The sequence below is a fragment of the Myxocyprinus asiaticus genome, chromosome 14, assembly GCF_019703515.2.
Source record: "Myxocyprinus asiaticus isolate MX2 ecotype Aquarium Trade chromosome 14, UBuf_Myxa_2, whole genome shotgun sequence".
NCBI lineage: Eukaryota > Metazoa > Chordata > Actinopteri > Cypriniformes > Catostomidae > Myxocyprinus > Myxocyprinus asiaticus.
In genome coordinates this window covers 30,748,727-30,764,965 of record NC_059357.1, presented here as the reverse complement: position 1 = coordinate 30,764,965, position 16,239 = coordinate 30,748,727, and the positions used below count along the sequence as shown (strand labels likewise).

General features: G+C 37.2%; 1 protein-coding gene across 1 annotated transcript in view; it reads left to right on the top strand.

The window, feature by feature from the left end:
* Positions 1–16,239, top strand: part of LOC127452342 (protein tweety homolog 3-like) — a 78,444-nt gene that overhangs the window by 40,249 nt on the left and 21,956 nt on the right. Inside the window, exons 8-10 of the mRNA XM_051717758.1 lie at positions 5,235–5,290; positions 12,546–12,638; positions 13,195–13,287. Of these exons, the coding sequence (XP_051573718.1) occupies positions 5,235–5,290; positions 12,546–12,638; positions 13,195–13,287 (242 nt within the window). The remainder of the gene's footprint in view (positions 1–5,234; positions 5,291–12,545; positions 12,639–13,194; positions 13,288–16,239) is intronic.

Genomic DNA, 16,239 nt, shown 5'->3' with positions numbered 1-16,239 from the left:
AATCAATTAAAATGTTCAACTAATTATTCGCACAGTTTTCTGTGATTAACTGGGATTAATCTTGGTACATTAAAGCAAACATTAAAATATAATAATAAATATATTTACTTTGTTTCGTCTTAAAGAACTTGCAATAAATTTGTTAGTCATCGTTTATTTTATTTAAATACATACATGTTAGTTAAAAGAGTTAATTAGACACATTTTTACAGGTATAAATCTTTGATATAAGTATATGTATTCATGGCATAAAATCAGCAGACATGCTGTAAAAATTGGGAAGTTTAATTTGCTGAAGTTTAAAATTTCATAACTATTATTTACTCTGGCTGCAGTTCATTCTCTATAGTGTGCATGCTGGGTCTCTCTCGTGCGGTCTGTCTTGACTTTTAATCCACTTTTTGTATTGTAGAAATGCTTAACTTGTCTGCTGCCACAATATGTGTATATGATTTAATGCATTTAAATTATCTGAATTTAACATATTCATAATTATTTATATTAATATATTTAATTATCTTTATTTGAGGGCCTTTCTCGTAAATATTGATAGATGTTATTAATTGTGATTAATTTGGTTCATTAATCGGCACATAATTTTATGAATTTGATTAAAAAATGTATTATAGGACTGTCAATGTATGCTTGTGCACAGGTTAAATCTGTCAGTTTTGGCTTGGTTTTATTAACCAATTTGCTAGCCCAATTTGAACAGAGACAGTACTGCAGAGAACTGCTGGAGAACAGAATACAGGAGAAAGATAAGAGTAGTTGGGGAAAAAAAACTGCTGAAGATTTAGGATGACAAAACATGTGACTATCAGCCATGTAATTTTGTGTCCTCTGTGCTCTATTCTTGTCTAGACTCCCTATATTTATCCCTCTTGTGTGCTTTAAATCACTGTTTAAATATCTTGAAAAAACTGTCACGGTCATGGATTACGGAACCAATGCTAAATTGTTTTGATAAAATATTGCTACATTTTTATTCCTTGATTTTTACACACATTCATATTTGTAGAATTGAGGAATAAAACGAGTCTTCATCACTTGCAATGATGAAATGTTAAAACAGTAGTCTTGCTCTTAAGAAGTTATCATACACACAAGGCAAAATAGTCCTATTAGGAGACTCAGCCCATAAATGGCACGTAGTTTGAAACTGAAGTTTTCTCTGTTTCCCTGAACCAACATGTATTTGTATGTTTTAAACCATAGTTCACACTTTTTTTTTACATTTACGTTCTTTAGTACAGAATAAGACTAAGAGCGATAATTCAGCCTGAGGGATGTTGATGGAAACAACAGATAAAAAAAGCTCATCAGTGTTCCTCACCACTGCTATCACTGTCCTACACTCATGAGTCAGCCCACTGCATAGCCTCAGAAGAGAAACAAGACATTTATGTACTTACAAATAGCACACATGCTCCTTAGACTATCATGTGGCTTTTATAAGAAAAAATCTACATTAAATCTGTATTCCATCATGTATTGTGTGCTGTGCCGTTTAGAATGAAATCAACTAGGGGGCCGTATTGTACTCTTTTGTAGAATTCTTTTTTTTCTCTGAAGTCCACTTAAAGGGGCCATGACATGCCTTGTTTTATAATTTTAACTTGTTCCTTGAGGTTTACTTATAATATCAGTCATTTGTTTTTTTGCACAAAACAGTCATATATTTGTAAAACATAATAATTTTCCACCCTCATTCTGACCCTCTGTCAGAAACGCTCAATTTTGGTGCTGCTTCTCCTTTAAGACTTGACAGTAAACGCCCACTGTTATGATTGGGTATCTGCTCTTGACTGATGTGCTCTTTCCTTGCCATCTCACTCTCACCCCTGCTGGGCGGGATACAAACTGATGTTGTAGGCGTTAATTTGTTTTGTATAGGTGGTCAGATGCAAATGTCTACCACAGTGTGACATCACATTCTGGAGGAAGTAGAGAACGAGTCGTTTTGGCAGCTACTACAAATGCTCTTTTTGCAGTGAAGAGGAAGTTTTGAGTTCTGAAAATTACAGTATGATTTTAATAGTAAAATGAATGTCAAAAGATCAAGAATAATTTGATTCCATACGTCATGACCCCTTTAATGTTTGTCAAGGTCTCTTGCACCAAAAACGTTTTAATATAGTTTTCAAGACCTTTTACGCCTCTGCCTCCTCTCTTAGGGGCATTTCAGGCCGAATGCATTCTTGTGCTAAAAAAAGCTGAATGCAGAGTAACAAATATAACACAACACAGTTGTCTTGAGACACTTTTGTAAAAGTAACATTTATTTTTATCGTGACACTCCTTCCACTGTCTTTTACCTGAGCAAGTTGCCTTTTTCAAGCTTACATTTTACTATAATCATTCAGGAAAACCCAAGTCAAGTCAGGTAATGTTTTTTTTTTTTTTTTTGGATAGCGATTTTCACAATACACATCGTTTCAAAGTAGCTTTACAGAAAGTTCTGCTGTAATGTCTCAAATGTCTTCGAGTCCTCATTGAGCAGTTTAATTGAAAAACGTAATTGAAAATCATGCCTTAAAATTATTTGTCTTCTGGCCCTCAATGAGCAAGCCAAAGGCAACTGTGACAAGGAACCCAAAACTCCAAAACATTTTAGTTAATGGAGGAAAAAAAAACCTTGAGAAACGAGGCTCAACTGGGGGAGCCAATTCCCCTCTGATTAACTATAAGCAAGCCATTTATAGGTTGATTGTTGTTTTTGCGATTTCATTTGGTCATGCTAGCCACATTGCGTGAAATACTTCTCAAATTATGTTTCTAAATGAATGGTTCTCTTCCTCTCATGAATCAGGGTAGTTTACAGTCTGTAGTCACCCACGGTGTGAGTGTGATATAAAGATCTACCTCCTCACAGATCGTGTTTTGGAAACTTCCCCATTGTCTTTGTACTGTTTCATAGGGGCATCTCTAGTCACCTAAAATTACATCCAATTACTGGAGCCTGAGATTTAATACATTTACATGTTATAAATACAGCAATGAACTGTTCTACCATACGATAAATGAATGCTGCTTGGTTCAGTCTTTTGTATACAGTCATTCATGCATATAATTGAGAGATGTCTATTTCTCTCATCAGTTCCATAATTACTCCATTTATAGGGCAATTTGGGAGGCCAGTTGTATGGGAATACAGAATTGGCTCACTCATAATCAGGTTTTACAGGCACCAGTGCTGCCAGCTTCTCCCTGTGACCAGTGCCATGTGTGTACATGTGTGTTTGTGTAATGATGGTAATGAAAGCATAAATCCTCCTCAGTCAATGCCCACCACTCTGACGCATGTGTCTGTTTTTGACTCATGTCTACGCAACCCACCACAAGCTGCGCGTGAATGTGGCCAAGATGCCATCTGCGTTGGCGTGTGGAGGTTTGTGAGTGGGCTGTGTGAGTTAGTACCATTTCCTTTGCAGAAATAGAAAGTGATTTTTTTAATACTGTAGTCTGGCTCTGCATGCCTACATCTTTATTTTCACACATAGGAGTTTAGCCTATACTACATTTAAAGGTGATGTAATTGTTCAGAGTTTCCTTTAAATTATTTCTCCTATACCAACTTAATGTGCAGAAACAACTATAAGCAAGCCATTCGCAGGTTGATTTATCTTAAAAGTGTAACAGTGACTCGGTACACTTTAAAAATATTGCTCTTTTTTGTGCATCCCAACCAGCCCAACAATACTGGCGCAACTAATGGTGTGAGTTTGGGGTGGGATTATCTGTTTGAAAAAATAAACCTGTTTGTCATTGTTTCTGTGATTTCATTTGGTGATGCTAGCGGTGCAGAAATGACACATTTCACCTTTAAGACCAGTGTTGGGTGTAATCCAATTATAAAATAATTAGTTACTGTAATCTAATTACTTTTAGTCAAAAAGTAGTGTAATGTTTACATTTTAAATGTTTGTAATCAGATGACTGACTTTGAATTAATTTAATTACTTTAAGTACATTATAGAATAATGCTTATTTCTTATATATTATTTATGAAGAATACATACATTCTGGCCCAGTAATGAGTCATTGTGAAGGAGAAATGTAAGGTGCTGAGTGTATGACTTGTGTGTAACAATAAACAAGAAATATAGACATTTTTGAATTTGTTGAGCGGAACAGTGTTTTAGAAAGTAACTTAAAAATAAAGTAACTTGTAATGTGATTACTTTCCCAATTAAGTAATTAGTAAAGTAATCTGATTACAGATGTATAGAAATAATTAGTAATTTGTGTGTAATTAGTAAATAGTGGATCACTATTTTAAAATAACTTACCCAACGCTGTTTAAGACTAATTTTGGACAATCAATGATCGTCATCTACACCAAAAAAGCTTACTAGTTAAAGGGTTCCCATCATGGAAAACCTGCAATTACCTGGGAATTTGTGGTCGTCATTGTGCCTTTTGAAGCCTGGAAAAGTCATTTAATTTAATAAGTTTAAAAGTAATGGAAAAGTTGTGAACATTTCTAGTATGTAGTGAATTTTTTTTTATTATTATTATTTATACTCTGCTCTAAAGTATTTCATCAGTTAGATATTGTAAACTTGCTCGCAAATCATAGTAATCTTTCATTTGCAAGTAAATCGCTCTTTTGAGTTGAATACTTTCAATAAGTTGAATCACTTCACAAATCAGTGAATGAATGAATCATCAGCGCATCTGTCTAAATTAAAATTATTTTTAAAACTCTTTATCAGAAATGACAAATGATTGAAAAATTCATGGAGAGATCATGGAAATGTGTTGGTCAACTGGATAGGGAACCCTTTAGTTATTAGTTGCAGACAGCATTGACTATGGGTGATTAATTTGCAAAGAGAAATGAGACATTAGGCTTTGGTTGGGTGAGCGAGACAGTTTTGAACTGAATGTAGACAGACTCATGGCTGGAAATGTAGTTGTTCACCTGCTGTGGTCTTGAATTCAACAAACAGTATAAGCTAGTATAAGAGTTCATCCTGTTCTTTCTGATCAGGGTAGATGTGAACTAGAGAGAAAGGCAGAAAATATTTGAATCATTTTGGAGGTTTGTTATGACTGCAAGTACATGTAGACCATATGGAAAATGAGATTGCTTGTAGAGTGGAAAAGTGAGTAAAAAAAAAAAAAAAGATGTATTCATGTATATTTCAAATGCTTTCTGAATTTCCCGACATGACTCCTGTCATGTCATGTCATGGCTCTTGATTAACCATCTTCCATTCTCTTCACAGATATACTGCAGTATTACCTTACATGCAACGTGGGTCAGGTCAACCCCTTCCAACAGGTAATCATAACTTTTCTGGCTTTCTCTCTGTCATTCAGAATCTGGCTGGAAAATGTACTAAATACATCGCAATAATATACTTGTTTTGTTTTTGTTTTTGTTTTGTTTTTGTTTTGTTTATTTTCATTTTATTTTATTTTTTTTTGTTTTGTTTGTTTTTTGTCTTGTCTTATACTAAATCTAAGGTAGCATAGCATATGTCCTTTGCTGAGAAACAATTCCAGAATGCCTTCCAACAAATTCAGTGAACATTTTTATTAAGATGGTGGGCAGCCATAGCTGTTTAATTAAAAATGAACAACTTCACCCAATATTTTTGTGTGCTATGTACACAGTCATTATCTGAGTAACATAATTTAGTTGAGTGTTAGTCAAGTCACTCAAGCAATTCTTGTGAGGAGGGCTATTTGTTGGATGCATATGAGTGAGCGTTAACCGAGTTCCTGCCCATGAAGAATGTTTCATTTTAGTCACTTTTGAATATCCATATTGGTTAGGATAGTGACTGAGAATGTGACTTTCTATGTAGACAGTGGAGCAGTGTTTGTAACTGCATGGTCAGTCTCCATCCTTCCCACACTCTATTACGGAGGAAGTGTCCCTGCTACAGAGGAAGTGTCTATTACCGTTTTGAGTGTCCCTGTACATTAGCATTCTGTCCTTGTTCAGAGCTGCTTGATGGAACTGTGTGTTCCTGTGGCTTTATGCCCCTCCCTTTAGTTAATGGAGTCAGACTCCTTTAGTCTTTGTCTGAATAATGTGCATAATTCAAGCAAATGACAGCTTTTAACTGATCATAATTGATTGATTATGTGGGTGACAGCTCCATTGTTTAGATATCATTTAATTTAAATGAAGGGCAGTGCCCATATGGAGATTAAATGTATACATTGTCAGCAGATGCATCTAAATGGGGCTCCTCTTTTTCCTACGCATTTAGAAGAAATCGAGCCGTTTTCACAACTGAGACGGCAATTAGTTGAAGTGGTGTAACAAAGGTTCATTGTTAGGCAGATAAAGGAGGAAGTGGAAGCCGGTTTTCATGTTCCAAGTGAGTCGGGGCACCGGTCTAGGGGAATTGTTCCACCAGTTCCGGGGGAACAGGATAGGTCGGAAAGAAGGGGAGGGGGCAGGGGAGGGACGAGAGAGAGAGAGAGAGAGAGAGGCATGCCCAATATATACCTACCTCCGCCAACTGCACTGCTTCATCCAGCGATACCGGTCGGTGGACTGGACCCACTGTCCAGTTCGTTTCGGTAGTTGGGAGACTAATTGATCCAGTACCACGAGATAGATGGCACCCCCGATATCGCTAGGCTCCTCAGCCAGCACCCACCACCGGCAGGCTTTACGGAGCTGTTGAGTGAAGACAAACGGCTGGCCGACTTCGCTCAGTGTCAGGGATCGGAACCGCTGGCAATGCTCTTCGGGACTGCGGCCGACCTGCTACAGGATGGCTTTCTTCAGCTCGGGGTACCCCAGGAGGTTGTAGACCTGGAGTTTTTGGGCTGTGAGGTGGGCCTCCCTGGTCAGCAGCGCTAGGAGGTGGACTGCCTATTGCACCCGCGGCCATTCCAGAGCTTGGGCCGTGTGCTCGAAGAGCTCCAGAAAGCCCTCCGGGTCATCTTGCGCCCCCATCTTCACCAGCATCACATGGGGGTTCACTGCTGCTGGGGTCGCGGCGTGTGCCCCCCCCAGGGTACTAAGCTCCGCAGTGCCTGTCGGTCCTCTTCTTGAACTTGAAGGAGCACCTCAAAAGTGCTGTTGCTGCTCCACCTGCAGATCCATGAGGGCCTGGTGTTGAGCCTGGTGGATGCTGGCAAGGGATCGGAACACTTCCTCCAGTGGCGAAGACGACTCCATAGCAGCGTACCCTTCCTCCTTATCCCAGATTTCGGCACCAGTGTAACAAAGCTTCATTGTTGGGCAGATAAAGGAGGAAGCAGGAGCCAGTTTCCACGTTCCAAGTGAGTCAGCTTTAATTAAAATAAAACAGAAATTGCTTTCCAGCGTATATCAAACAAAAGACTGCTTTTCAGCATAAATTGAAACAAGGTCCAGCTTTTTAGCAATAATCGTGAACGTCTCTGATCATAAATACACAGTCTCTGGTGTGTTATTCCTCTCTTTCTGTGGACTGGCCGTCTTTTATCTCCCCCGACTCTCACTGTGAACATAGAAACGGTTATTAGTCACAATTCATCTCAGGTGGATGTCCTTACCACTTTCTCATTCCCCAGACGGGCGCTCGACCATGCCCTCACCTCCACATGTGGATATTGCTTTTAGGATGTGTTCCAGTTCAAATTTGTATGCCCTCCTATAGGTTATTAGCTTAAGACAACATCCTAACCGTCATGGAACCTCTAAAGTGACTGCTTTAAAATGCCAATGCCCTACTTAAGCATTAACTCTGTTAGTGGTAACTGTTGTAACGAGTACATGAGAATCAACTAACTCTGCTGACTTGAATAGAATTTGTTGTTAGCATGTTGCAAAGATAACAACCGTGCTGTGAATTGCTTTAAAATACATAACATGCTAATTTTGGGTGGAATAGTCCAATTTTAATTGGATAGGAGATAGGGGTGTAACGATTCATCGATCTGGATTGATGCATCGATCCAATAACCAACGTTATCGATACAACGTGTTAATATCGATATAGGCATTTTTTTAAGATGTACCTTCATTTTAATGCTCTCATATCAGATACGTCCATACGCATTTCCATCAGGCGATGAAGCAACCTTATTACATTCATTTCACTTTATGAGCGCTAAATATGCTTTTCATGTGGGTCACGGATGTGCGCGGTGTCTTTGAAGCCAAATTGGGCTCTGCTATCAATGCGCCGTGCGCACGCGTCAACAGGTCTTCCCGTGAAACGCAAGCTCCATTGACAGGATCCGTGCAAGCTCATCAACCGGGCTCTCCTTATAATGCAAGCTCTCGTGACAAACACAGAGCAGCTTACTTGTGCGATTAATTCGGGCTTCCATCGATATCGTTGCACATGTGACCCATTTGAATTTTACATGAGAATTTTTATTTTAAAGTACCATGGAGAAGTTCAACCTTGTGAAACATCTTGGCAACAATGACATTCTGAACAGCACTAACAAGGAAAAGAGAAATCACCTGCTCAGCTCCAGCATCAGTTATAAGATTTTACACATCTACACATCAACACCCTTACTAACATTTATCCTTCAACTGTAACATAATTGTTCATTACAACTGTGGAAGTTGTAGCCAAGAAAACCGCAGATAGCACGGATAGTTGGAAACAAGTCATGGGTATGTAAGAATTTTGAATTGGATTAAACTGAAAAATAAGCTGTTATCAAACGATTGATGATCACTTGTGTGTGACATTATTTTTTATATTATTATCTGTATAATTTTTTTCAACATCTGAAGTACCTTATTTTGTTGTGGATGTCACAGTGTGGATACTAAATTTGCACTTTTCAGAGAGCTCAATAAAATATTGCATTTGAGGGCAAAAAAATAAATAAAAAAATTATAATTGATTGTGTAAAATAGACGCATAATATCGGAATATCGTTCAGAGGGCCCTGAATTGGATCAAATCGAAATTGTATCATGGCAGACTATGAAGTATCGGCAAATATCGGATCGCAGGCCAAGAGAATCTACATAAGATCGTATCGTGATGAAATGTCCGATTTACACCCCTAATAGGAGATCAGAGTTTTGCAGTATTGAATAAAATACAAATATATATTACCATCTTGATTTATTTATTTATTTTTTCACCAAGCACATTTGTGAAAGATGCATGTGATGCTACCTTAGAATTTGGCCAAAAGATGGTTAGGATGTTGTCTTAGAAACTAATAACATACATAGGCAATAGATAGCAATGCAGCTCACTATGTTTTCAAATATAGCTGTTTTTTATATATATATATATATATATATATTCAGATGAAGAAAGAATGGCAACTTTTAAAAGTGCGTCACAAAGCATCTGTGTTCTGTTGCCCTGCATTTTGCTTTTTTAGCACAAGAACACGTTTTTTAGCACATGCCCCTAAGGAAGCATCATTTTGCTGCCTACTGTGTTAGGAGCACGCCTGTAATGCATTTAAATGCTGTCTGTGTAGGCAGCACAGTAGGTTTTGGAATGGAGGCACTTCTCTTGGTACTGCCTTCTTAGGGTGAATTGCTTGTGGTGGTGGTGTTTTTTGTAAGTCACTGGATAAGTGTCAACTAAATGAATAAATTCAATTAGTCACCCAAAAATGATAATTCACTGATGTTGTATCAAACCTGTATGACTTTCTGTCTTCATGGAACACAAAAGGAGATGCAGTATACTGTAAAAAGTGGTAACCTGCAATTGTTACCTTAAAGAGCTATTTCTACTTGATCTAACTCTAAATTGTATTGGTGTAACCTAATGTGTTCAGGTTGATACAGACATTTTACATAATATTTTTGACTTTAATTAAACCAGTTAATTTAGATGTTACCACATGATTTATGTAAGTTAAAAAATAATTCAGGGTATGATAGTTCCATCTTTTTTCCATACAATAAAGTGAATGGTGACTTTCTACCTCCCAGATAGCAAACGTAAATCTCTGAGATGTCTGTTTTCTGTCATCTTAAATCCATCACCAGATTTGCAAACATTCTAAATCATAAACGTCTCAAAGACATCTGCTGAATGTCTTATTGACATCAGAGACTTGTTGACACACTACCGGTCAAAAGTTTTGAAACACATTTTTTTATTATAATTTTTTTCTTCACATTTTAGAATAATTAAAGTCATCAAAACTATGGAATAACATAAATGAAACTATGGGAATTATGTAGTGACTAAACAAAATCCAAAATAAATCAAAACTGTGTTATATTTTAGCATCTTCAAAGTAGTCACCCTTTGCCTAGAATTTGAAGATATGTACTCTTGACATTTTCTCAACCAACTTCTTGAGGTATCAACCTGGGATGCTTTTTAAACAGTATTGAAGGAGTTCCCATCTATGTTGAGCACTTATTGGCTGCTTTTCTTTATTATTTGGTCCAAGTCATCAATTTCAAAATTTATTTTTTTAAATAAAATTTTAGTTTTATAATGAAATAAATTAATATGGTGGCACAAATATATATTTTGTCTACAAAACTAATTTCAAACATTTAAGCATACGCCTTCAGATCAAAAGATTTTTAAGATCATGAGAAACATTACAGTCAAGTGTTTCAAAAAGTTTTGACCGGTAGTGTACGTCTTATAGACGTGTTGCAGATGAGCAAACAATGTAAAAAAATACATCTTCCACGTCTGGGCAATGTGCTCCTTTTGCATTGCATGGGAGAAAGAACGAAAGTTATACAGGTTTGGAATAACATGAGAGGGTGTAAATAATGTCAGAATTTTACATTTTGGGTGAACTATCCCTATAATGTAATAGGAACTTATTGTGTAAGGGTTTTCATCATAACACAACTGCCACTGGGAGCATTTAGCATGTAATTTCTGCTGTCTGTTTTCTACAGAAATCACACAGTTTGTTTCTAGCACCATTGCACGAGAGTAACATTCACAAGGCTGCTAATATCAACTCAAGTCTCCTATACGCTTTGCAAAAAGGAATATGTTGTACTTTCACAATGAATGTCAGCAACTTTCTCCTGTATGCTTTGAACATGTTTTGCAACTTTCCAGCCTATTATTGAACTTTTAAATGTAGAGCCGTCGACAGTCAAAGCTGACATGGAGGCCATCTGGCGTCTCAAATATTCATGTTTTTAAGACCTCATTTCTTGAAATGCTGCGTGACTGTAATGGACTGAACACTTTGTCTTCCTTCACTTTAAACTTTCCTAAAGAGAAGCCTGTACTGGCTTTTGCTGCTGGGTGAAAATGCACTGTTGCATTATGCAAGCAACTCTGTGACATACAATCAGTTTAGTGATTGTGGAAGAGGAGAGAGTGTGCAGTGGTGAATGTAAAAAGGGGAAATAGTTAAATTGTTAAATAATCGCTTTTTGTGTTTTATTCTGCTTTGGAATGCCCTACAATTGACATCAAATCTCTTAATGTTCACTCAAGCAAAGAGTATGAGAGAATCAATGAATGTGCAGTTGATTCCAGTTGTTTTTGTTGTTAGCATATTGCTAAGCTAATGACACAATGCAACAAATGCATTAACTACAAATCCTACATGGGCATTAACTCTTCATGGTCACTTACGCAAAAGTATACGAGAATCAACTAATGTGCAGTTGATTCCAGTTGTGTTTGTTGTTAGCATGTTGCTAAGCTAATGACACAACTCAAAAATGTACAGAGAATCTACTAATATGCAGTTGTTTACAAATGTGTTTATTGTTATAAGCTAAAGACACAACGCAAAAGCGTACAAGGGAATAAACTAATGTGCAGTTGATTACAATTGTTTGTTGTTAGCATTTTGCTAAGCTAATGACACATTGCATGTTGTCAGTCGTATGGCCTAGCGGTTATACACATTGTTACATACAGAAGTGTCATGCCCATGTTATATTGTTAATGCATGGTAATCTCTGACAGTAAAGTTCAGTAGCAATTTTGATTGGTTTATTAATAATTTGGTCATGAATTGAACCCTGGTCTGCTTGCATGCTAAACCAAAACTTAAATTAATTTAATGTTAAAAATGTTTTTTTCTTCTTTAGACTTATCTCGGAAATAAACAAATCACAGGAAATAAACCAGGGCAGCCACTGGTGCCTCCTCAAAAAAAAAATTGGTGCATGTGCATATGTGTGCCTATGCGGAAGATTGAGTACTGCTTGCTTGTGTCCCAATCTCATTCCCCCACTTCTCCCCATCATTTCCTTTCCACTCACTTTCGCTATAAAAAAAATGGCATAGGGCTCCCCAAAAAATGGCATGTTACATGGAATTTGTGTGTTGTGATTGAAAAAAATACAGTATCATTTTAAATATCAAGATTTTCTCAGGAGAAATGTTAAAGGGATAGTTTACCCAAAATTGAAAATTCTGTCATCATTTACTTTTATGTTGTTCCAAACTTCTGTGGAACACAAAAAGATGTTAGGCAGAGTCACATCTCATGTGTTCCATGTAAGAAAGTAAGTCATATGGGTTTGGAATGACATGAGGGTGTTAATGATGAAAATTTTTAATTTTGAGTTATCTAATCCATTAAAGCATTTGTATAAGAGTACGTTTACATTCAGCATGTAACTGGTCTCTTACATCTTACTGTAGAAGCTGTCTGGAGGTCACAAAGCACTGGTGGAGATGCAGGACGACGTGTCAGAACTACTGCGCTCTGCTGTCCGAGAATACCCCAAAACAAAGGTGAACATTTGTATGTAGGCATGTTTGTGTAGACGTGCAGGCCTACGAAAGCTTGCAGGTCCTTTTGTAGTGTGTGTGTGTTCTCCCCCTGGGCCTCTATGTCATTGTGAAGATTGTGTGCGTGTTTTGGGAAAAGGGATGGCTGACATTCTGTACATGTAAAAAAAAATAAGAGTCACTGGAACACAGGCATTGAGAGAAAATGCTGAATCAATGGAAATTTTCACTCTTAGACCAGCCAAAATCTGTTTACCACTGCAGCTTTATACAACTTACACCTTAAACAGAACACTGAACCTTTAAAAAAAAGAAAATACCTCTCATAAATCCTTCTGTGTGAATGTGAATGCACATCTTTGTCAGTGGTACGTGTTTTTGCCATGCCATTCTGTCTTAGACACAAAAAGACTTGAAAACAATTAAATGTGGATATCGATTATACTGCCTTATATTTTTAATATGTCAATACATTTGTCTCAAATTCGTGGTCTTGCACAAGACTGGATAGCCTGACCGTGTTTTATTAACTTTGTTTGTTTGTGTGTGTGCTTTTTAGGGTAACCTTGAGCAAATTCAGGGAGCTTTAAACACCACAGAAATTGGACTGCACCAACTCACTGCGCTTGTGGACTGCCGCAGTTTGCACATGGTAAGAAATACTGTGTTGGATGAGTTTGCATGACCACATGTGCAAAGAGACCTGCATGTGCAAAGTGGTCATGAGTGCGTTTTGCAACATATTTGATCTCCTGCAGCCCACAGCCCAAACACACATATCGCCACCAGTTGAAGTTTCTATCTACTTAAAACAAGCACTCAGCACTACAGTTCCATATTTTTTTCTCTGTGGTATAAATGGAGACGCCCATGTATGATGTACTCCTGCAGTCTGGAGCCTGTCCTCTTCTTCTGGATGATAGATATGTCTGATATTTCAGGATTCAGCAATACCAAGACATTAAAATATCTCCTGAAGGCTGAGAGAAACAGACTTGCTCAGTGGGTGGTCCAAAATGTGCATCTCATTCTCATGGGAACGCAAAAGGAATGGAGAAAATATGGGCTTTTCAAATTTTATTATAAATTATTAATGGTGTTTTCATACTGGAAAAGCAATAACACACTTCATGGTCCAAGCCCATGTTTGTCAGAGTCGTACATCTGTACTGGAGAAACAGAACAGCGCCGGTTGTAATTACAAATGGAGCAATTTTGCAGTTAATAATGATGGTAATTTGCAGGAAGGGAGATGCTTCCATGTTTCTGAGAGAGCAGCATGTGTAGGGCTGATCATAGTTCACTCGACATGTATTATTAAAAAGCCCTGTATCTCTCTTGAGCATATGGTGCTGTCTGCTGCAGGAAAGTTCTCAGTTAGACAGGCGAGTGCTGGAAATAATGTCTGGGGTGAATTCACTAAAAAGTTGCACCACTTTTCCATAAAGTATTTCAGTGCAAAAACTTGAGTCTTTTTTAATACCCAATTTATAAGTAATATTCCAGGTTCAATACAAGTAAAGCTCAGTCAACAGCACGTGTGGCATAATGTTCATTAGAGGTAGACTGATATATCAGTTCTACCAATTTATCTGTGTCGATAGTTGCTTTTTCAACTATCGGTTATCTGCAAAAATCTATGCCGATAGTTCCCTATAGTTTATTTTATTATTATTATTCCTCTGTGTTCCTCTGTGGCTGGTGCTGAAGGTGTCTACAGTTTGAATAACTTGGTTCTACAGTATAACAGCAGCCTCTAGAGGTGAAATAAAAACAATCACTGACTGACAATATTAATCCATATTTTTAGACTCACTTCAATATTCAAATATATACATATATACATAAACTGGCGGCCAAAAGTTTGGAATAATGTACAGATTTTGCTCTTATGGAAAGAAATTGGTACTTTTATTCACCAAAGCGGCATTCAACTGATCACAATGTATAGTCAGGACATTAATAATGTGAAAAATTACTATTACAATCAGAACTTCTTAAACTACTTCAAAGAGTTCTCATCAAAAAATCCTCCATGTGCATCAATGACAGCTTTGCAGATCCTTGGCATTCTAGCTGTCAGTTTGTCCAGATACTCTTGTGACATTTCACCCCATCTTGTCGGGCACTTCTCACGCACCTTACAGTCTAGCTGATCCCACAAATGCTCAATGGGGTTAAGATCCATAACACTCTTTTCCAATTATCTGTTGTCCAATGTCCGTGTTTCTTTGCCATCTCTAACATTTTCTTTTGGTTTTTCTGTTTCAAAAGTGGCTTTTTCTTTGCAATTCTTCCCATAAGGCCTGCACTCCTGAGTCTTCTCTTTACTGTTGTACATGAAACTGGTGTTGAGCGGGTAGAATTCAATGAAGCTGTCAGCTGAGGACATGTGAGGCGTCTATTTCTCAAACTAGAGACTCTGATGTACTTATCCTCTTGTTTAGTTGTACATCTGGCCTTCCACATCTCTTTCTGTCCTTGTTAGAGCCAGTTGTCCTTTGTCTTGAAGAATGTAGTGTACACCTTTGTATGAAATCTTCAGTTTTTTGGCAATTTCAAGCATTGTATAGCCTTCATTCCTCAATACAATGATTGACTGACGAGTTTCTAGAGAAAGCTGTTTCTTTTTTGCCATTTTTGACCTAATATTGACCTTAAGACATGCCAGTCTATTGCATACTGTGGCAACTCAAAAACAAACACAAAGACAATGTTAAGCTTCATTTAACAAACCAAATAGCTTTCAACTGTGTTTGATGTAATTTCAAGTGATTTTCTAGTTCCAAATTAGCAATTTAGCATGATTACTCAAGGATAAGGTGTTGGAGCGATGGCTGCTGGAAATGGGGCCTGTCTAGATTTGATCAAAAATGACTTTTTTCAAATAGTGATGGTGCTGCTTTTTGCATCAGTAATGTCCTGACTATACTTTATGATCAGTTGAATGCCACTTTGGTGAATTCAAGTACCAATTTCCTTCCGAAACAACAAATTCTGTACATTATTCCAAACTTTTGGCCACCAGTGTGTGTGTGTGTAAATCCTTAATCTGGTGAATATATAGGCTTTAAGAAGCTAACATTTTTAAATACTTAAATATAGAGCATTGTAACAGAGTCCTCAAATAAGTGTGTGTGTTTCAGGCTTGTTATGCTTCAAATCTTTATTTTTTTTCTGGTTATTATTGGGATTTTGGTTGCACAATAAACTGCATCTGGGATTTTATTCATTTTGGACTCTTGTTGCCACTATGTCTGTGCCTGTCAATAGTAAGGAAACACTAAGAAAGTTGAGGCATTCTATAAATCAATTTGTGAAACTATTGGCCGATTAATCGGTTATTAGCCTTTTCCACCTTAGTTGTTGGTATCGGCAAAATCCACTATCAGTTGACCTTTAATATTGATTACAACAAAAATTAATTTAGACTTGTCCCTTCTTTTCTTTAAAAAATAAGCAGTGTTGCAGTGAGGCACTTAAAATAGAAGTGAATGGGGTCAATCCATAAATGTTAAAATAATCACCGTTTCAGAAGTATAGCCACAGGACGCAAACAGTTTTACATAATGTTTGTTTACTTACTAACCTTCTCTGTGTAAAA